General features: G+C 41.5%; 1 protein-coding gene across 3 annotated transcripts in view; it reads right to left on the bottom strand.

Moving 5' to 3' along the window:
- Positions 1-6576: 6576 nt before the first annotated feature.
- The window catches only part of HNF4A (hepatocyte nuclear factor 4 alpha), a 131340-nt gene continuing 115147 nt past the window's right edge, over positions 6577-22769 (bottom strand). For 2 of the 3 annotated variants that reach the window (XM_083147013.1, XM_083147011.1), the window contains exons 6-10: positions 17435-17522; positions 14283-14435; positions 12043-12279; positions 10141-10270; positions 6577-9589 (exon numbers count right to left, since the gene is read on the bottom strand). In XM_083147013.1, coding sequence (XP_083003139.1) covers positions 9388-9589; positions 10141-10270; positions 12043-12279; positions 14283-14435; positions 17435-17522 — 810 coding nt within the window. In that variant the 3' untranslated portion in view covers positions 6577-9387. The remainder of the gene's footprint in view (positions 9590-10140; positions 10271-12042; positions 12280-14282; positions 14436-17434; positions 17523-22769) is intronic. The other variant, XM_083147012.1, reaches the window with a different exon arrangement.

Below are 22769 nucleotides of genomic sequence, written 5' to 3'. Positions count from 1 at the left end.
GCCATAGGCCTGCAACTCATCTTTTAAATGGGGAAGTGAGGTTGAGGGAGAGGACAGGGTCAGTAGTACGTCGTCCGCAAAGAGTGACAACTTATACTGTGTGCCCTGTACCAAAATTCCCTTGATGTCAGGGTTATTCCTTATCTTGGCGGTCAGTGGTTCAATGCTCAGGACATAGAGCAAAGGCGAGAGGGGGCATCCCTGCCGGGTACCATTGCTCAGGTGAAATATTGGTGAAAAAAGACCGTTTGTCAATACTAAGGTCGTCGGCCCACTATACAAGGCTTGTATTGCCGACAGAAAATCTCCACCCATTCCATATGTACGCAGTGTCTGAAACATAAACGGCCACGAAAGCCGGTCAAAGGCTTTTTCTGCGTCCAAGGAGAGGAGCACAGAAGGCAGTCTCAGCCTGTTAATGTAAGAAATAAAGTTGACTGTGCGTCTGGTATTGTCCAAAGCCTGTCTCGTAGGAATGAAGCCCACCTGGTCTGGGTCAATGAGCTGTGATAAATATACATTGGAAAGAGTATTTTGACATGTTTAAGGTGCTGGTCACTTTTTAATCACCAATGACTGCATCAGACAATGGGGAGCTGTACTAAGCCTAATGCTAGGTACACGCTATATAATAATTGTACAAATTTATAAACAATTGGGGCATTGGCTTACTATAAATCGTATAGATCGTTCAAGTGTTTTGCTGATAAATCGGGAAAACTTGCCCACAAAAATGACTATTGGATAATCAGCTTCAGTGGTCCAGAGAGACAATCTGGCCACAATCTCCCAATATCCTGTAGTATATAAGCGTTCTCAATAATCTGAAAATACCCAATTTGTTTTCACATCTATATCATCCTATTAGAGCCTTGAATTTGGCACAAAATTGCTCCGAATTTTAGGTCGACAAAAGAAATCTGACAGTGTGGGGGAAATTTACTAAAGGAAATTTGTAAAAAATAGGTGTATTTGTATCCAGAAATACACTTATTTTTGACATTTACTATCCCGAAAATATGGCAATTCGTAGTCGTATTGATGTGCTATCAATACGAATATGAATTGCCGTATTTTCGTATGTATATATGTGTGTAAATGTGTGGCTGTATGTACTGTACAGATGTGTATGTGTTTATAACTGTGTGTAACGGTGCCCATACACTGGTGCAATATGGCATGTTTTCATGCGATTGCGACACATTGCTGCGACGGATCTCATGAAAACTGGCATATCGCAGGTGGTTTTGGTGTGATTGCGAATGCATGTGTGTGTGTATGTGGTCTTGTTGCATGCAATGTATCTCATGCGATCCTATTAGGGCTGAACGGGCTGCATGAGATACATTGCATGCAACAGGACCACATACAATGTGTCATATGCGATCCTGTCCCCCAGGGAGGTCCCGCCCACATTGCAAGCAACTTGCATGCAACCAATTGCTGAGATACATCTCACCAGTGTTTTGGCACCTTCACAGTATGTACATATGTGAATACATTTGTGACTGTGTGTGTGACAGTGTGTGACTGTGGGTGACATTATGTATATATACGTAGATGTAACAGCCCTCATCCATACTGTTATGAGCATACACCCGGCGATCAAACCATCCTCTTCCTATTCCATTCACGGATATTGCTTTTTCTGCTTTGCCAATTGCCAATCCATTAACCTAGTGTGTATCCAGCATTAGTGTTAACCCACAACTTTATCAATAGCCCAAACCATCATGCAACCCACATTTTTGAATGGTATGAAGCCCCTTTAATGTCACTTCTGGCCTACTAATACTTTGAAACAAACCTGCTTATATCCTTAACTAATTTAAATATTAATTTTGTTAGTTCACCTACAAGACGAAATAATATGGGTAGGGGGTAATATATATCTGTGAAATGGAATGCAAACAATTGCTTGCCTGTTATAAACAAGCAATGTCTGATTTAGCCAAGAAAGCATTTTGTAAATCACATTATTCCTGCACTGCGTTGAACATCTAAAAATGAATGTTTTTCTGAAAAATAGCTTGTTGATTGCATGATTAAGCAAAATCATTGTAGTACATCATGTACTTATGTCATTAACATGTTGGACTCGCCCTGGAAGCTACCATATTAGCACAATATTCATATTCAATTAAATTAAAGCAGTCATGTGCTGTGATGTGGGGATGATTTATTAAAGGTTGGAGAGAGTTAAAGAACCAATCAATCAGTTTCTTTCACTTTACAGGCTGTATTTGAAGTTGATTGTTTGGTACTTCACCCATACTTGCCTACACTCATCATAAGGCCCGCCCCATTAAAGTGAATGTGTGGGGGTGGAACAAGTTAGGGCAGCACGGATGGTGTAATGGTTAGCAGCGCTGAGGTCATGGATTTGATTCCTACCATGGCCCTAACTGTGTGGGGTGTGGCTAGTCTCACAGTACCTTGCGTGGGTTTCCTCCGGGTTCTTCGGTTTCCTTCCACAATCCAAAAATATACTGGTAGGTTAATTGGCTCCCAACAAAATTAACTCTAGAATATCTGTGTGTGCGTGTACATGTGGTAGGGAATATAGATTGAGAACTCCACTTGGGCAGGGACTGATGTAAGTGTTCACATATGCTCTGTAAAGTGCTGCAGAATATGTGTACGCTATATAAATAACTGGTAATAAATAACTGAGTACCACCACCATGCCCTGCATAGTAATTCCAACAGAAAAGCCCTTACCAGCCATTCCTTTTCCAGCACGGCATATGTGCTGTCATGCCGTTACTGCCACTGAAGTGAGGAAGAGCCACTTAGAGGAGCAGTCTCTGTGTATGCAGAAGACAAGGTAAGGGGGGGGGGGGGGGGTCTGGAGGCATGGAGCTGCTGGAGGGATGTTAGCAGTGAGTTGATGGAGTGATAGAGGCAGAAATGTCTATAAGGGGAACTACTGTGGGCATTATGGAGATTCTGGTGTACAGGCAAAGCTGCAAAATTCGCAGCATTGCGTGTGCTTTAAACACCGCCCGCACGAATGTCCCCACATGCATGCGAATGTATGTTTTGCATAAACATCAATTTACAGCTTGTGTGCGGGGAGGAAATCATTCGATAGTCGCTGACCATTGAATGATTTCTACAATGCACACAGATCTAAGACACTCTCTGGTCTCTTAGATCTGTGTGCTACCTATACGGGAAGAGGGCGGGAAGCTGACATCAGCTGCTCGCCCCCTGCGCTGGCATCATTGCCGAATGACCAAACACTGGGTATTCCCATGAGTGCAGCCCCTCACCACCGCCTCCCACCCACTCTGTCCTGTGCGCATGGAGTCCATTCTCCCAGGGACCCGGCATGAAAACATTGCTCCTCTGTGCGAACGTGCGAGGGAGCGATTCATTCAGAATGACCCCCAATGTGTATAAGTAGCCCTAGTGTGGCCATTATTTGTTTCACCTCCTTTCCTGGACCACTTTAAGCCCTGGATAGTTTTCCCACAAAGTGTAAAATTCTTATTCACTGTTTCAAATTAAAACAGATTGATATTTATATAAGATGACACACTTTATGATCAGATATCCCACTAGTCAGTGTATCTACCCATAGATACAGAGCTGGAATTATTGATACCTTAGAAAGTTTATTAGTAGTAGTTACCATGCTATTAAGATAATACCACTGATTTTCTTGCAATTACCCTTGATGTAGCTGTACACCCTGGCACTCAATATCTGCCACATCAGCATTGCCACGCCACAATCTTTCTTCCCTTAGAGCCCTATTTTATGACATGTTACACATAGTGATGCTGTTTACAACTGCAATACATGCAACACTCAGATATTTTACCTAGGCTGTAAAGATAAATTGCATATTATTTGTGCAGAAACCATGATGAAATCCAGACATGTTGAGCTGCTGTTGCTACACCCAGTCTGATAATTATGTTAGAACATTCTTCTTAGCACGGTGGGCCTCACTCCGAATGTGGTTGTTGATGCCATTGTTGTTGCAATTATTTTCCGTTCGCAGTCGTGACTATATGATAATATGGGCAGAAGCTAACCTGAGCATAAGATTGTCCAATGCTGCCTCCTCATTCATATCCAATGGCATGTAACTGCAGAAACATCGGTACCACTGTTGCAGATCAGATCAGATCAGAATCTGGGTGCCTCTGCAGATGCGCAGGCTGAGCTGCTATACTTGGACACAGAGGTCTCTCCAGCAGCACAATTACAACTGCTAATTAATGCACACTCACCATGACACGCATTGTGACCTCATCTGAATGAGGCCTAATATGTCGACATGTTATTAGCTTATAATAAAAACCTGCCATCACAAAATTTGATTTAATCAGAGCAGGGACAGAAAATGTACTTGGAATCTGGTGCAGCAGCTGTTCTCATCCCACTACATGCTTCTGTGTGCTGGACTGCAGTGTGGTCAGGGAGGGGCTTAAAGTACTATTTTTTTCTGTATTTTTTTCTAAGGGTGCATGGCCACGCCTCCCACAATTAAGCTATGCCCCTTGAAAAGTACCTGGGCCTAGACAGGTACTTCTGTAGAGGCTACTGCTCTTTCTGTAGAGGCTTGGTTATTGCACCCTAGAAACAAACCCATCTAAAACAACACTGGAAAAAATAATTTTGAATGTATCATAACTTAAAATAAAAAGCTGGTTCAGTTTAGAGGCTAAGGAGCTGATTTAGAGTTGGGAGCAAAGACACAAAAGCAGTTATCTTTTGCACTTGGTACAGCAATGTTGCACAGCAGATGGGGCAGATGTAAAATGTGCATTGCATAGCTACTCTCTTTTTTTCTTTGCTCCCAATCTGAATCGGTCCTTAAGATGGTGTTAACAATTTTATTGTTAACACTTCACATAGATTGTACTGACTAAAGTTATCACCGGTTAGAGCAATGCTAAACCTAAAAGCCTCCTACTCCTAATGCTCCTGGACCTCTGTGTTGTATTTGATATTGTTCACCACCCTCTTTTCATACAAACACTACATTATCTAGGTCAGGGATTCTGTCAGTCCCTTGTACCACAAACAGATCAGGTTTGCAGATTTCTTTAATCATACAGAGGTGAGTTAATCTATTTTTCTGGGTCAATAATTATCCCACCTGCTTCCACAGACAGGAATCCCCTAAACATCACCTGTTGGGGAACTGGAAGGTTGTGAAATCTTGGTCTAGGTTTTCACAACACTTTCCCACCCTGTTTCTCATCCTAATTATGTTATTTTCTGGATACACCTTCTCTATCTACCGGAGTAAAACACATCTTTGTATAATACCCTGTACTATTCTCTATATAACCCTCTTCCTTAAGACAATTAATAAACTCCTTTGGATTTCTATATAAACTTAATTTCTATGCTATCTATCTTTTCGTCTTTTGTCGTTACTCTCTAGCAGCCCCACCATCTGTATTAACTCTCATTATGCAATGTCTCTCTACCATTTCATCTTGGATATTGTCTAACTGCCAAAACTAATACCCTACCTCTAACATAACACCTCACATTAGGTAGGTGGAGAGAGAAATGTGTGCCCCAAAACACTTGATGTGTCTTCATGGTAGAGGACGTTGTAGTGTGTCCACTAAGCATGCCCGTGGTTTCTGTCATACTGGGGGCCTGCCCAGCATTTCCAGAACAACTAGTCTGACCCTAGTCCTTCTCTCTAGAGTTTAGTTGATGCACGCCTGTGCAATCCATTTGCCGCTGCTCTGCTATGCTTGAGCCTCGCCTTCCAGGACCTGTTCCTTTGTTGGAGTTGCCTTGGGGATGTGCTTTTGTAGCATTTGCTATTTTCAATACTAATATGTGGCAGTAGATGCTGCAAGAGGTGAAACTGTAGACTTGGTTAGACCCAAAGCAACTCAGACCACTGCTGAAGATCTGGTCTCTCTTCATTTGTGAACAGAATAGGATCCATGGATTGCTACCAAAGCATGCTTGGCCAGCAGCTGAATTCAACAGTGATGATTGACTTGATGAAATTGAATTGACGATGCCAGCGCAGCAGGTACATCAAGGGCTATGGTAAGGCAGCAGGAGGGGAGGTTAGGGAGGAGGTTAGGTTAAAGCTGTGTGAGGGGAGGTTAGGGTAAGGCTGCAGGAGAGGATGTTACGGGAGAGGTTAGGGTAAGATTGTGGGAGGTGAGGTTCCCTTCAACTCTACAGTATCTTAGGTGTGTCTTAAAAAATGGGGAGCCTGTTAGCCCTAGAATTTATAGTATGGACATCCATCTTCTTGCCTTAAATGTTTGTTAGTGGTTACATAAAATATTATGATCATGTTCTTTGATCCTCATTTCACTCGCCATTAACATTTCATTCTATATTGTTACTTTTTTTTTAATAGCTACAGTATACTAATATAAAGTAGTATATGCAGTACTAGTCATTATCAACTTAGCAAATTTGTATATTGCTATTTGGCCTATTTTCAAGAATCCCCACCCAGTGGCCTCTAGTGGCTTATCTATGGCAGACACACTTTCATGTACCACTGAATGCACATTTTTTTCTGAAAACCAGCAAAATATCTCAGTATAAACAAGATCACAGATACATACATCTATAAAACATGTCATTTATTTATAACAAACTATTGGCAGGAAACCTATTCTGTCTCCAATGAAAAAGATGGTTACACTGAGAATTAGGTTAAAAACCTACACATAAAATATACACTTCTAGTTTTAGTAACACAATGGACAGACAGATGTAAAAAGGCAACATCATGGCATTTCATATAAAATGCTTGTTATCAACTTAGAAAATATGACAATTTCCAATAATCAGTAAAATATACAAAATAATTTAAGCAGTGCAGTTATTAGGGGACAATAAATTACTGACAATATCACATATCTACATTTGGAATGGTACAGAGCACTACAATTCTGGCAGTGGTATCGTGGTCATGCTACAATTTGCTAACTGCATCTCCCATGATGCTCTGCCAAATGGAGAAGGCACTTTCATTTGCAAAATGTTTTTTTTTTTATAACCACTATAGGTTAACAGAAACATACCTGCACTTTTTTTTAAAATTACTCTTAACAAAACAGTCTGTCGCTTTATTAAATATGGCAGTGAAAACATAAAGTATTTGTGGGCAGTCAGTTAGCAATGCTAAAAAATATGTAGTAATTATTGTTAAAAAGCTTGCTTCTAACTGGAACATATACGACCCTGCTATGTGAAACAGATTGGTATACTGACGCGTGCCTGATCAGAGATATTTCTGTCATACTACACTGGAGGTCGAGGGCATGCCACAGAGATTTCACTGGTTCCTTGTAAATGTATAGGCTTCTAATGAATATTGGCTCATTCTACAAAATGGCTTCCTCTGCTGTGTGAATGTGTAGTTAATTAAGCTGATATTCCTTAATGCAATATTTTCAGGCAAACAGCTGTTTAATAAAATACCAACTACTTACTTAAAATGATTTTACATACCCACTAGTAGACTTAAAAAGAGCATGTATTCTGTTTAAACACAGTTAAATTGTTAGTAATTAATCATTTATTACAGTTGTTATGACTGAAGCAAATACTTGACTTCTCCTTACATGTCACCTATATGTAATAAGGTATATAGGGAGGGATATAATTTCTGCAAAAATATAAATAAAGAGTATTTCTCTTGGAATACTGGGAGGTGTTTCATTTTTTGTATATGCCATATGCAAAAAACAGGTTGAACACCGATTATCCGGCATCGTCGTTCCAGCGCTGAGCCGGATTACCGAATTTGCCGGATTATCAGTGACACCATTTTAAAGCACCGTGACTCCGCAGCGCAATCCCCGCAGCCCGGCTCTTACCTCCACCGCACCACCCGCAGCTTGTCTCCGGCTCACAGGGCATTCCACATACCGCAGCGTGTATCGGTCCCTGCAGCGTGACCCCCCCCCCCACCTGCAACTTGATCCCTCCCCTGCATCCCAATAGCCTCCCACTTCCTCTCTAAACCCTCCCACTTTTTGGGGTTTTGGTAGATCTGAGGGAGCTTCTGCACATTTGGGTGCTTATTTTGTCCTGATTTTGTGTCTAAATGCTGGAAGATATGTATAACGCAATTTCTATGAACAGGGCCTCCAATAAAACTAATTATGGACCCCCCCCCCTGACAAATGCTGATCTTGTGTTGATCTCACAAACTAATTGTACATTATGTGGTCGTTAAAGTATTAATAATTAGGTGCACTTGCAGCTCGCACATGCATACTGTACAAATCTGAGCAACTTTTATGATTCTCTCCTCACCTCCCTTTCTAGCTGTGTGGGATTAGGGTCATGATGATGAGAATCGAGACCACATCCCATACACTTGCCATTGTAACCTCCTCTCTCTAAAGGGAAGTTTCAAATGCACATTGTATTCACATTATATTCCAAGGTGCATTGTTTTTGCGTTTATTATTGTTAGAATGTGTAGTTTTAGAAGACGCCATTACATTTTTCTGTCCCTAATTGTCCAGTTAATTTTACATAGAGAAAATAGTTTTTTTTGTCTCACATTAACATATATAGTTAGCGACTGAGAAGTGGCAGTCATGTAGAAAAGATTGGAAATGTACTGCTCCATCCTCCACACGGACATTTGCCAAGCATCAAGTTGAATAATGTTGGCCGTTTTAGGCACAATTTGCCAGATCAGAATGTCACATTGTGCATATTGCTAAATGATTTTGCACTATCGAGTGCTCCCTCAGTTCACATGCGACATCTACTGGTCAGTCGTGCTCCGTGGCAACCCAGAAGATATCACATGCGACCTCATGCTGTGTAATGAAGGATGAAAATAAATGTTTTTTCATCGTTCAATACACAGGTAATGTGTACAGTCAAACTCACATGGTCTAGGCCGGTCTCTGCAATAAAGGAAGGCCGTAACCAAGTAGCTGAGCTTGACCGAATTACTGCAAATAGCAAGGCAGACATTTTGTGGTCTAAGCCAAAATTTCTGATAAAGCATCCTATCAATTCACTGGTAAATATCAATATCACTTTGTACCTCAAGATTCCATGATAAAACCAGGTTGTAGTGAAATAATAAGTTCAATAACTGATCAGACCACAAAATGGCTGCCTTCACTGTATGTAAGTGAGGGGTACACTTTAAAGACACCAATCACTTAGTAAACAAATATACAATTAAATGTATCCATACCATCTATCTCTAATCAAAGTATTTTGAATATACATATAAGCTTTAAGGAGATAAACATGAGTACAAAACCCCCACAACATTAGACTATATAAAAATATCACTTTCATAAGGCAGAATGAACCCTTTAATGCCATAAAGGCCTGGTCTGGCCTGTCCAGGCTTTGACAAATGCAGTCTTTTGCTCATCTTTGGCATGGCTTTTATCAATCAGTCCATTTTTTGCTTCTCTGTTTATATTTGTTAAACTGATGATCAAGACAATTCACATGGCTTCCTGCTTGGTGATAGTTGGCTGTGGAATGGAGGTTGGCTGCTTGGATACAGCAGAGATGGTCCCATGGATTATTTTGTATTGTTCTGCACCTGAGCCTGCCGGTGGGGATGGCTGTGGGGTCTCCGGTGTGGCTAGAAGAAAAAAAAATTAAGTGTGAACAACAATGGTTGAAAATGTGCAATGGTTTCAAAACTCTGTAGCTTTCCTGTTTAGAGGGTGCAATCTGGGGATATCCTTCATAAATCTTAGACCTTAGATACAAAAACACCGCACATAAATCCCTTTAGTGGTAATACAATAATATACGGTCATGAGGACATTGAAAATGATACAGGAATAAGTTTGCTAAATAAAAACTCTTTATTTCAAAAGTATTATACATGAATACAAAAACTCTATTATATATGAAAGCAACCAGGGGATTTTGTGCCTGATTCAGCCTTGACCACAGGACTGCAAATTTGCATCCCTGGCAATTATGTTGATGACCACGCATGCACACTGTGTACCGTGGGAATACACTCTGGTTAGATCACCGTCTAACAGATTGCTGGGCTCTGAAGATTTGCATCCCAGCGATCAGTTCCGAATCAGGCCCTTAATTCCTAGCACGTTGCTGCTATCAGGCCTACACCCAGTGAATATGGAGCAGTGTTGATACTGAGATTTGATTCACACATACTCACACATCTGTCCATTATGCAGCTGCACAGGTAGAGTGTTGTTGGCTACTATAACATTTGTTGCTAGATGCTCCTGGACCAGGTGAGGATGCAGTGGGTGATGAGAGTGTGGAGCTTCATTTGCTGAACCTGTCACATATTAAAACAAATATGAAATAATAAAAGTCAGGTGACATGGAATTTAAACAAATGTTCTATAATTCACTGGATATGTGAAGTAACAATTCTGCATAAAACTGGACGGTGAAGATGGAGATGTGGCCATTTGGAAGTCATTGCGTGGAAAAATGGCACTCCCTACGAACATGTTCTTCAATGGGAAAATAAGATAAAGCTGGTTTACAATGGCTATTCTCCTAATTACGGGCAATACCTGGGAACTGTCAAGAGCCCTATCTGAGTTTTTAATTAAGGTTTTGGGCAGACGTTTGAAGTATCAAAAGATATTAAAGTAAAAAAAAAGTCTGAAAGTAGGAGATGAAATCTGTATGGACCCAATTGCAGGCAGTAGGAAGCTGGGGTTTATATAAATGATCATATGAACACAGAATCAGAGAAGGGGGCTCATTCTAACATACTGTATAGCAAAACTGCAAATGTGTAGTAACATATCACAACCAATGAACTTGTTTGATCTAGTGCACATCATGCTGCAAGATCAGCAATGATATTAGGCTCTTTCTTGAGTACTTCCCTGCTACAATAAAGGGATACCCCCAAACTTTTTCCTGCAGTCACTGTATTGTGACCATAATGACCTAGGATGGTGCCTCCTGAGACCAGGTTCCACAATGTGTTTAGTAGTGGTGACCAGTGGCAGATTTGACCAATGGGCAGCCTCCCTCAGGTAAAATCTGTCACTGTGCTCAGTGTTTGTGAACTCTGTGAGACTGCACTGGCTTCACTGTTACTGTCAGTGACTTCCTTTTGGAAGTCCAACCTGCCAGTCACCCAAGGCAGTCCCATTGGGTGGTGTTCCCTCCCTCCGGGCTGCCTTGTTGGCTTCTATGTGCAGCAGAAGCCAAACCCCATGTCGGAAGTCCACGTCCTACAATCAGGTGCGGAAAGCCATGTCCTACAATCCGGTAGGAGCCATCGCTGGTGGTGACTTGCCTCATTGGAGGAATAGTCTTAATAAAAGATGCCAATTATATTGGATGTGATCAGCTGGATCTTGTCCAATTTTTCCACTTATATATGTGGCCATATTGGACATGCAACCTGTTGATTAATGGTGAGCAGCAGGATCATCTTCTGTTTTACTACCTTTGAAAACTGCAATCTAATCTGGTTGCCACTGATTACTAAAATGATACAACTAAACATAAGGAATTAATCTATAGCTGTTTCTTGGCTTGAAAAGGGAATTTACGACTAACAATATATAAAAGTCACCATAAAAGGCAAGGTAATATTGACATCTCCATTTTAAGGTGTTACGGTCTTGTTATAATACAGTAATTGAGTATTTTCCTGTAAGTGAGCAACATTCGAAATCTCTTTCTCCAGTGTAGTTAAAGGTTATTATTTGTTTACTATAGCTGCCATACCAAGTTCACCTAACATCCATATTCACTGATTTACTATAAAACTGAAGCTCCATACTGAGCATTTAATGACATTTAGAATTAACTCATTCTGCAGCGCACATTCCATAATCACTATAACAGCAACTTAAAGTCTGTAAAGAATAAAATACTTTAAATGTTGCAGTATGTGTTTTGTTCTACTAATCTTTCTTGTTCTCACTGCAGCCATCTATAAACATGCATCTTACCGATCGAAAAGTAACAATACTGTGGTATGAGGCATGAAATGCATCATGCATCAGCACAAAATGGCTGCCTCCACAGTGTATAAAACTTGTATTTACTATATATTTATCAGTTAGCTATACTGACCTCCTAGCAACATTTCCTGTAGCAAATTATCAATCTTGGCCATTCCAAAGAGCTTGACAAACTGTATCTGCTCAATCATCTGCCAGGTAATGCTCTGCAGAGTGGGGAGTAAAAGAAGCAGCTCCCCGAACCTGCCCCTGGAGTCGTATTGCCGGTCGTTAATGTAATCCTCAAGGCTCACTTGGATCTGGTATCTCATCCTCTTGATTTTTGAGGGATCGCTTAATCCTTTGGCATCTTAATATCAGAAAGAGAAATAACATGTTGCTATGAGTTCAGTGATGATTTTGACTATTAAATCTTGGAACCCCACACGTCTATTGACCACATATCATTTATTCCTCTATATCTGTGATATCCCTTTCCAGCCAAAAGCTAAAGGTCAGTCACCTAATTAAAGAGAGGTCATCACCATCTTACAATGTAAATGTACTCTTTTTATATATATATAACCTCTTCAGGTTTTACGAAATATAGAGCTTTTTTGTTTGCTTCTTCTTTGTTTTTCACTTAAGTATTTTTATAAAACAGGCAAAATGGTACTTGTGTAGTTTCACGGCGCCAGCATGGCGCCGTGCTACTTCCGGGTTCTACGCTCGCCACAAACTATGTTAAAAAAAGTAACTTAACTCCATGCCAACATGGATAGTTCATACCCCCACTATCCATGTGGGCATGGAGTTGATTTTAAATAGCGTGGCGAGCGTAGCGAGCCACCGAGCCCGCAGCGTGGGCGAGCGAAGCGAGCCCCGCAAGGGGACTCAGACACACGGCGCCATACTGCACAAGTACCGGCAAAATTATTGATCTTATACAATTATTTTATATTATATCACACATGTCAGGATACTTGTGTAATATCTGGGCACCTGATTTTTTCATCGCATGCCACTACTTAAGGCATGCGATGAGACGCGATGGGACCCGATTTTCGGGCTTTTTAGATGTTCCTTGTACAATGTAAAAATTGGTCGCATCGCATGTGCGACGCGACCGACCCGATTTTTACATTGTACCCAATGTTAAATGGCCCCCCAGACACGATTTTTAATTGTATACCCACCATGATGGTTAATTATTAGGTAAAATACCCAAAGCGTGGCGAGCGCAGCGAGCCCGCGAGGGGCGGTGGTACGTGTCCTCCGACCTTTTCATAACCCCACTATCCACGTCGGCGTGGAGTTGATTTTATATAGTGTGGTGAGCGCAGCAAACCACCGAGCCCGAAGCATGGCGAGCGTAGCAAGCCCCGTGAGGGGACGCGGAATACATGTGAAGTAATGCATGTCCCCTCACGGGGCTCGCTTCGGGCTCGGTGGCTCGCTGCGCTCGCCACACTATATACAATCAACTCCTGGTTCCCGCCACACACAGGCACAGAATTCCTGGTGACTGTACTACTATGATGACAGGCACCGGGACTGGTGCATGTGCAGTAAAAACTTCTGTACTGCGTATGCGGCCAGCTTCGGCAACAGCCCATAGAAGGGAAATGACGGTCCCAATGCCTGTATAATACAGATGATAGGTACCAGGACCGATGCATGTGCAGTACCCACATTTTAGGTGCTGCCGTTCGTCAGTCCATAGAGAGGCGTCCTGGAGGGAGGAAACACCTCCTTGTTGACTGAATGTCACACTTCCAATAGGAAATCACTTCTAGTCACAATGAAGCCAGTGCAGTCTCACCTACTGCATCTGGCTTCACTACAGTGGAGGAATATCCCCGGGGGAGGTGTGTGTGTGTGTGGGGGGGGGGGTTCCTGCAGCCCTACAGTCCATAGGTAAAAACTGACTCATAGAATTCTATATAGACAGCTATTACTATACAGTGTACTGTTTGCCTCCCACCTTATTTTTATTACAATATTTCAATATTTCCTCCTTGTTTTTATATTTCCCAAGTTCTTATACATACTAATAAAAGTTGCATTTGAATAACTTTAGGTGCACCAGGTATACTGTATGGCAGCATTTTTCTCTATGTTTTTGCTTGATGTATTCACATAAAGCCTGTGTACCACAAAAGTGCAATAAAACATGGGATGAATTGACAACTCATGGAAAGCCAACCCATATACCAGCCCTGGGCTTCAATTATACAATGGATAAATATGAATGATAAAATTCACAATTAGACGCTGATTGATTGCTACTATACTGTATTTATCTTCATGCTGTGATAAATATGCCACATAGTCATATATAACATCAAAGTAGTGAGTCTTGGTTATACATACCTGGGTCAAAAAATATTATTGCTTTTAAACAGGCATATTCATTATCATCAATCTGAAGGTCCTGGAATGGAAGTACCAGTTCATCAAGTATTCGTACAGCCACTCGACCCACTTCAAGCTCTGAGCAATTTCTTGGTACTACGCGGTCGTTACCTGTAGCAAAAAAGAAAAATGTTACTATGTAGCTAATTAGGATACATTTCAATTCAAGTAATATTTTAAAAGAAAATCCACCTTCAGATAGCTTCAATGTATTGATTTGTACATGCCTTAATCCCCATGCACACTAGACGATATTGTAAAAGATATCGCTCAGAAATGGCCTTATATTTTTACAATATCGTCTAGTGTGTACACTCAATATATCCTTAACAATGTGTTCTCCCACGCGCCATTGATTATGCAGGTCAATATGGCTACAGTATATAACCAAAGACCTGAATGTTCAGTGGGTCCTGGTGACGTCACTGAAAAATATCCTTTGCCCAGGAGTTCAGAGAAAACACTGATGATATTGAACAGCGTTCATATTGTCTAGAGCAGGGGTGGCCAAACCGGACCTTGGGATCTACCAACGGTCCACGTTTTCTGGATCACCTAGTCATTACTAACTGTCACATTTTCAAACATGCTGCATTTATTCCTACTATAGATCCACAGGATGCCTGAAATACATGAACTGTTGGTAGATCTTGAGGACAGGTTTGGCCACCCCTGGTCTAGTGTGTATGGGGCTTAATTGCCATTTTCAAATAATACACTGCTTCATTAATAATAATCTTGTTGATTTAAGAGGTGGAACGGTGCTCAATTTTTGTTTTAACCAAGCCCTTTTTGAAGGTTTGTGTATAGAACCATTTCTGTTTTTTAAAGAGGATGTGACAAAGCTGTTAGATGTCCTCACAGCGTTTTTTATTTTATCTGTCATTTAAATAGGTGTAGGGTATTTTCTTTTATTTTTTTGATCGCCACACATTTACATTTCCTCTCCAGTTATCTGTGGACCCAGTACACGATGTGGGAAAAGTAAAAAAAAAAAGCTCTCAGCCAATCAGAGGCCGGCCAGTCATTTGACACATTATTTTAAATTTCTAATAGCCGCCGCTGCCTGCCTGTTGCTGGAGGTCGGACATAATCATACATGCTGCACGTCCGACCTCCTGATCGGGTCAATGCTCACAGGATCGCGCATCGGTCCCAATTTTAGCCCGATTTTTGGGCCCTATTGCACTGATTTATCTGCCCAAATTGTTGAAATTGGGTGATATCGGACCAAAATCGCATAGTGTATGGGCACTTAAGGCCCTATCAACTAGTCAGATTTGGCCTGTTTTCATCAGATTTAGCTGGATCTGACAGACCAATTTGAAGAAAAAAGGCCAACTCGAGAGCTCTCTCCTATCTGATGTGCAGCAAAGATCCATCTGAAGCTGTCAGGGATTTATTATAGGTCTGCTCAGATGTATCTGAAGGGAATAGAGTGAAAAATAAGTCAATTTCAAGAGAAATCTGAAGAGACTTTTAGCTTCAGATATGTCTGCGTATGGGATGGAGGGCTTAAGTCTCTATATTAGGTGTTGGTTACAGTTTTCCCCACAGAGCACATCTGTGTCATATACAAGGGCAGATACGATAAATAACTGTGTATGGATGATGTAAAGGTTTTTCTAGAAAGCAACAAAGGAAACTAGTAAAATATAGTATTTAGTAAAATATACAATTGGGTAAGAATCCATAGATAATTTTAGGGGGGTAGTAAGCTTGGTATAATATTTTCCAAAACTATTGTTTATGCAGTGACTACAATAAAAATCTTTCCTCAAACAATTATAATCATTAATAAACAAGCATTTGTTATGCTGGCATCTTAGAACTCTTTATTAGTCTGGCCTTTTGAAGGTAACAAGGATGCTTATCTGTACAGGGTCACTAATGTTTAACATAAAATGCTATCACTTATTATCTGGGGGTGTCACAGAGTGTGCTATCTTAATGACATGCCATAAACATGATGTCATCCTAACCCCTTGGTATTTGTCAGAAAAAGTAACCTAGAGACTGCCTATTAAAATGACCGTGTTCTAGCTGTATGTAGGAAGAGTCCAGGCACATGCAGGCATAAAAGTCCACGTTCCTGCGGACAACGTAATAGCATTTCTGTTACACTAGTAATACAACACATCAGACGCTCTCTAGGCTTCCTCAATGTGTTTTCTTATGGTAAATGTGGGGATAGAACAAGATGGTGTAATTTTACTAAGATGGGAGTTCTATTGAAGATGCCCATAGCAACCAATCAGATGCTACTTATTTATTTATGAGTCCTGAAAATTGCATAGGATACAATATGATACTGCAATACTAGCATATGCTAGTAACAGTAGTAGTGAGTATGGTGTTTCTAGGAACAATGGCGGCGACCAGGGGGGGGGGGGGGCGACGGGGAGCTCCATCAGAATGGGGCGCGCGTGAGCCCCCTTCCAAGGGATGGGGGGGCCTGGTGGCTGGCAGGGGCTGGCAATTCTATCGCCAGCCCCCGCAAGCATGAGTGCGGCACCATCTGTAGCAGGCTAGCTTTCGAAGTATTGGCTTCAAGCTGGCTTACTAGTTATTATATATCTAGGAACCAATGCAGAGTAAGAAAAAAATAGGTGTAAATACGCTTACGTGGTGGTCTGCTTGGCTGTACTTGCAAGAATATATCCCTACTCAATATTACATTACAACACCCCAGCCCTTTCCAACCCTGTTCCTGCTTTCTGGTTCTAAAATTCATTTTCTGAGCATGCTTGGTGCAAATTTTATGCAAGATCTGCTGCATAAACTGGCATACGTTTTCCCCTGGCTCTCCGAATGTCTGAAGCAGTTAGCGTTGAGGTCCTGGAGTTGCCTAATCACTCATTTATTTATTTATTAATTAGCAGTTTCTTATAGCGCAGCATATTCCATTGCAATTTACAATAGGAGGCAGTGATACAACAAACTAGGTATTTACAGACAGTCAAAGTTACAGTATGAGGGCCCTGCTCGCAAGCACTATTGGTCAAAGAATATATAATAAGAAGACCATGATGTACAGCTATCTCTAGGTTCCCCTGTCTTAAGAATATTACATTTCAACTTCTGAAATAGACCATGAAAGCCTGGCTTACCTAGGAGTAAAATGTCTTTGTAAATCATTGACCTCTTTGCAGCCCCGAGAAGTAAGTGCTCTCCTGCATGTGCTCGTAACATCGCCACCTGGGAAGAAATAGTTGTAACATAAACAGAATGCTTCAACTTTGGCAGACAATTTTGGTAAAACGTAGTTAAATTGAATAAATTGTGTATATAACAATTCATTTTCTTTAATTAGAGGGATAGCTTGTTCTAGGAAAGGGAACCGCAACATTTTAAAGAGTCTGTTATGCTGCTTTCCCACTGCCTACCCGGGTAAAGACCCGTTTTTTTTAAATGGGTCTTTACCCAGGTAAGAGCCACAAAGACCCTTTCCCACTGCAGCTTTTAAACGGTAAATTACCATTTAAAAGCAGTAAATGTCCCATTCACACTTACCTGTGTAAACCACAAAGCAACACGTTTAAACTCTCTAGTAAACCTTGCCTGTCATTAAAAACATCACATGCACCAATCATGTTCTTAACCTTTATTATTATTTCTAAATACCGTTTAAAACCCTTTCCCATCACCAAAAAAACGGCTCTTACACGGTAAAAACACTGCTTTTTACCCGGTTAACAAATACCGGTATTTGTTACCCGTGTAAAGCAACCTGGAGCTTTCCCACTGCAGCTCTAGCCGTTTAAAAAGGCTAAAAAAACGGCATTTTACCGTGTAAAGCCTGCAGTGGGAAAGGGGCATTACTTTAAAAATAAATAATGGTGTAAATAACTCAGATAACAATTCCTGTACCTAATGCCAGTATTCAATGAGAAAAATTCACCTTGTTTTATGGCAAGTTTGTGCTATTTTCGCGTTGGAAGGAGCATTTTGCTCTCCAAAAGTGAACCACCCTATTCAATGTGATATTTTCGCCGTCTTTTTAAGTGATTTTCGCCGTGTCTCTCCGTGTGGCAATTCTCCATCTTTTCATGGAGAACTGGAATGTGAACTTTTAAACTAAAAGGTTGTTTTTTTTTGGTGTCAAAAAATCAGGATTTTTTTTTCTGTGAAGGGGCACATGAATATATATTTAATTTAAAAAAAATATATTTAAAATTTATTTTTATTTTTTTTACACAGAGCAGCCAGCAGGAGGCCGGAGCTCTCGAGCCACTCATTAGATATTCATATATTCACTGCATCCGATCATTACATATGCACGATCGGGTGCAGTGAATACTGGGTCCCCCGCTGGCTATAGGGGGGGGGGCAGCTTGTGCTGCCTGGGTCCCGGGGAGCCCACCTCCCCTCCACATATGTTCTGGGGCAGCCAGGGAGACTTTAATCTCCCTGGCTGCCACCGTCCCCCGGCTCCCTGCCAGCTCCCTGCCGCAGACGCTCGTCCGCTGCAGGGGTTAAGACTCGCCGTGAGTGGCGGCGAGTCTTAACCACATTGAATAGTGGGAGCAGGAGTGGCAGCAAGCCCTCCAGAACAGGGCGAGTGCATGGCGAGAGAAAAAATCTCTCGCCATGCACGGAGAATTATTCTCGTTGAATACTGCCCTTAAAGGCTAGTGTTATTCAAAGCGTTGTTGTGTGAAAATAAAATCAGCAGCATTGTTGTGTTAACTTAACACCACAGTCCTGATTCTGAGGTGGGAGCAAAGCAAAAAACAGCAAGTCATTTTGCACCTGGGTAAAACTGTAGATGTGGCATATTTATATTATATATTAATATATATATATATATTATATTATATTTATAAAAATGTGGCCAGTATTTGTGGACAACATGCAAAAGCAGACAGCATTACCTCCCAACTGTCCCACTTTTCGCAGGAACGTCCTGTTTTTTTTGGGATGTTCCCACGTCCTGCCTGAGGCCGGCAGTGTCCCACTGCAGGGGGGCAGTTGGGAGTCTGCCCCCCCCCCTGTCACCCATGAATAGATGCTGTGCGCAGGCCCCCGCAGCGGCAAAACCAGGACGCGGCCTCGCATCAGCACTGCCAGTACAGGCCATGCCCCTTCCCATTAGGCCACGCCCCCATAGGCACGCGAACTGTCCCTCCTTGCATGCATCAAATGTTGGGAGGTATGTATATTGTGCATGCCCAAAAAACAAACAAAAAAAAACAACCGCGCACATCGTTCACTGCTCAGCGGACCACACACACTGGATAATATTATGAATGATATCGCTCAGAATGGCTAAAATTAGCAATATTGTTCATTATATCACCCAGTGTGTACGCACCTTAAGAATGTACTAATATTTAAGCGTCTTTATCTAAAATCAGATTTTGGGTGGGGAAAAAAAGCAGAGATCAGTTAACTCTAGGGGGTATATTTACAATGCTGTGGAGTTTCAAACCACCCAATTTTAAAGGATTTTGCAAGTTGGATTTAAAAAGCAACAATACTCAATGCTAAGCAAAGCCTCATTTTGTATTTAATAGTATTGCTTTTCTAAATCCAATGACCATGTCTTTTAGAATTAATAAACTGTGGACATTAATAGGGAAAGTTAAACAATAAATGGATAAACAAAAAGCAAAGGGTGGGATGAACTGGTTCTTTAACTCTGTTAAGCATTGTTTTTGTCCCCTGTTAAATGACAAGAATTATTGAAGACACAAAGGTTAACGATTGGACTAATTAAGTGCTAGTTCAAAACCTGTGAAGAACAGGGCTTAATAATTACTGTCATGCTGATACGTGTGAATCTCGTTAGAGTTTATCACTCACTGTTAGCTCATTTTAAATACATGAATGGTTTTCTGACAGGAAATTGTCTTTGATGTAACACATCTAAAAACAGTTATCCATTTGTACCAGTATTATTATAGCTATTGAACATGCAGTCAGAAAAAAAAAACAACCCTGTAAGGTACCTGAAATGTAATTTAAACCTACGTCCACGTGGACATTTCCTTTCAGCTAGGAATTATCTTTGCTTGTTGAAAAATGTAACTAAAAAGAATGGAAATGAACACCAAGAGAAATTTCCCACACTATAACACTCGGATAAAGTAGCAAAAAGCGCAAAAAGCTTTAGTGGGAAGATTTTTACCTTTCCAGAATGCTTTTGAGTGAAAGAAATCTCTTGGGGTAAAAATATACAAATAGCGTAAAAATAAAAGCTCTATAAAAGAAAGAAAAAATAACAATAAAAAATAACAAGACTTTGTGGATCTATTCTTTCTATAATCTAGAGTGTGTACACACTAGAAGATTTTTTGGTACTTGTTTCCTAGCACGGCCACACCGATCATGATCGTGGGCATCGTTAGTAAAAATCGGGGGCATCGCGGCCATCGCATGCACTAAAAAATGCCAGCGATTTCCCATAGGAAACAATGTTAAATGCCTCAATTTACCCGCGATGCCCTTGATTTCCCGAAACAATGTTAAATGCCTCAATTTACCCAAATCATCATAGGGAACAATGGTAAATGGGCCAGAAACCCCCCAAAACACCCCTGAACAGTGAAATGTCCCCCCAAAAGTAGTTTACGCCACCCCACGATCAACGTGAACCCGAAGCGTGGCGAGCGCAGCGGTACGCGTCCTCTGACCTTTTCATACCCCCACTATCCACGTCGGCTTGGAGTTGAGAATAGAATAGTGTGGCGAGCGCAGCGAGCCACTGAGCCCGAAGCGTGGCGAGCGGACGCGGATACCTGTGAAGCCCGCGAAGGGACGCGTTTACCTGTGAAGGTATCCGCGTCCCCTTGCGGGGCACGCTGCGCTCGCCACGCTTCGGGCTCGGTGGCTCGCTGCGCTCGCCACACTATTCTATTCTCAACTCCGACGTGGATAGTGGGGGTATGAAAAGGTCGGAGGACGCGTACCGCCGCCCCTCGCGTGCTCGCTGCTCTCGCCACGTTTCGGGTTCACGTTGATCATGGGGTGGCGTAAACTACTTTTGGGGGGACATTTCACTGTTCAGGGGTGTTTTGGGGGGTTTCTGGCCCATTTACCATTGTTCCCTATGATGATTTGGGTAAATTGAGGCATTTAACATTGTTTCCTATGGGAAATCGGGGGCATCGCGGGTAAATTGAGGCATTTAACATTGTTTCCTATGGGAAATTGGGGCCATCGCGTCTGGACCATTCAAGCCTTTTTAAGCCGCCTGCGACGCGACCGACGCGATTTTGACTTTTTTCAATGCATTTCAATGGGAAATCGGGGGCATCGCGTCGGTCGCGTCGCAGACCACTAAAAATTACACCCGATGCCCGCGATTGTGGCCGTGCTAGGAAACAAGTACCGATTTTTTTAACAATATGCACAATAACAATATCACTAATAGTATTTTTTGTGGATAATTTCTAGTGTGTAAAAGCACTATAATGTTAACTATGACCGCGGGCCGGAAGTGATTGTCTGTACATTCTGCAGAAGGCCCCGCCATCATAGCCAAAAGTGCGCAAGCGCTTGCCAATGCCGACACCCCCTCCAGGCCTCGTCACTCCGGACATTGCTGAGTACACATATCGGCTAATGTGTAACCTGCTAAGACCTCCAGATGTGGCTCATTCCAACAGAAAACCTTCAAAAATGATGGCGTATATGGTTTATTAAAACTTGTTGTGATTTTACTTTTTAACCAATTTAATGGAATTAGCTACGGGAAATACAGATCTTCTATACCCAAAATGTTTGGAACCAGAAGCATTTTATAGGAATCCTTTTAAGAACTAGGGAACCCTTTAAATTGCAATGCAAAGATGCGGAGCTTGACTCTGTCACTGCTCTGGGAATAGGAAAGTCCCAGAGAGCTCACCCGCCAGCTACAAGAAACAAAGATGGTGGCACTGGATGAGCAGTGTATAGCCTGGAACGAGCACCAGGCAGCCTATAGGGAGTACAAGGTAAAAAGAAGGTGAGACTGTGCTGAACCTGCAGCTGGGGTGAGGGTTACTGCAGGGGATCCTGGGGTATACCACAGTAACCCCTAGTGTGTGGAGATCTAAATAAGAAAAGTGTGGATACTCCTACGCATACCCTTAACCGCTAAATAACAATAAAACACTGTAGCCACTATATATATAAAAAATAGATGATACGTTTATTATTTCCTCAAAGGGAGTATAGGTAATGAATAGTGTTTCACAGATAAAAACAAAGGACTGTTGGAACCCTATATCACACCCGTATAATAGACCTTGCATGCAACTTGTATGATATCTGAGTATAAAGTTTCACTCATTAGATACAATCACTTTTCATCTTTTTTATTCTAATGTATTGCAATTGAAAATTAGTTTCAGGTGTTATAAGAACATTTGGCAGCTGTGTCATATACAGGAGCGATCACATATTCTAACCAACACAAAGTGGTTGGGGTATTACTTTATACCATTGTGTGCAAAATAAAAG

The sequence above is a fragment of the Crinia signifera genome, chromosome 6 (genome assembly GCF_055691185.1).
Source record: "Crinia signifera chromosome 6, ASM5569118v1, whole genome shotgun sequence".
Taxonomy (NCBI): domain Eukaryota; kingdom Metazoa; phylum Chordata; class Amphibia; order Anura; family Myobatrachidae; genus Crinia; species Crinia signifera.
The sequence above is the reverse complement of the archived record's forward strand: the minus strand, read 5'-3'. Positions and strand labels throughout refer to the sequence as shown.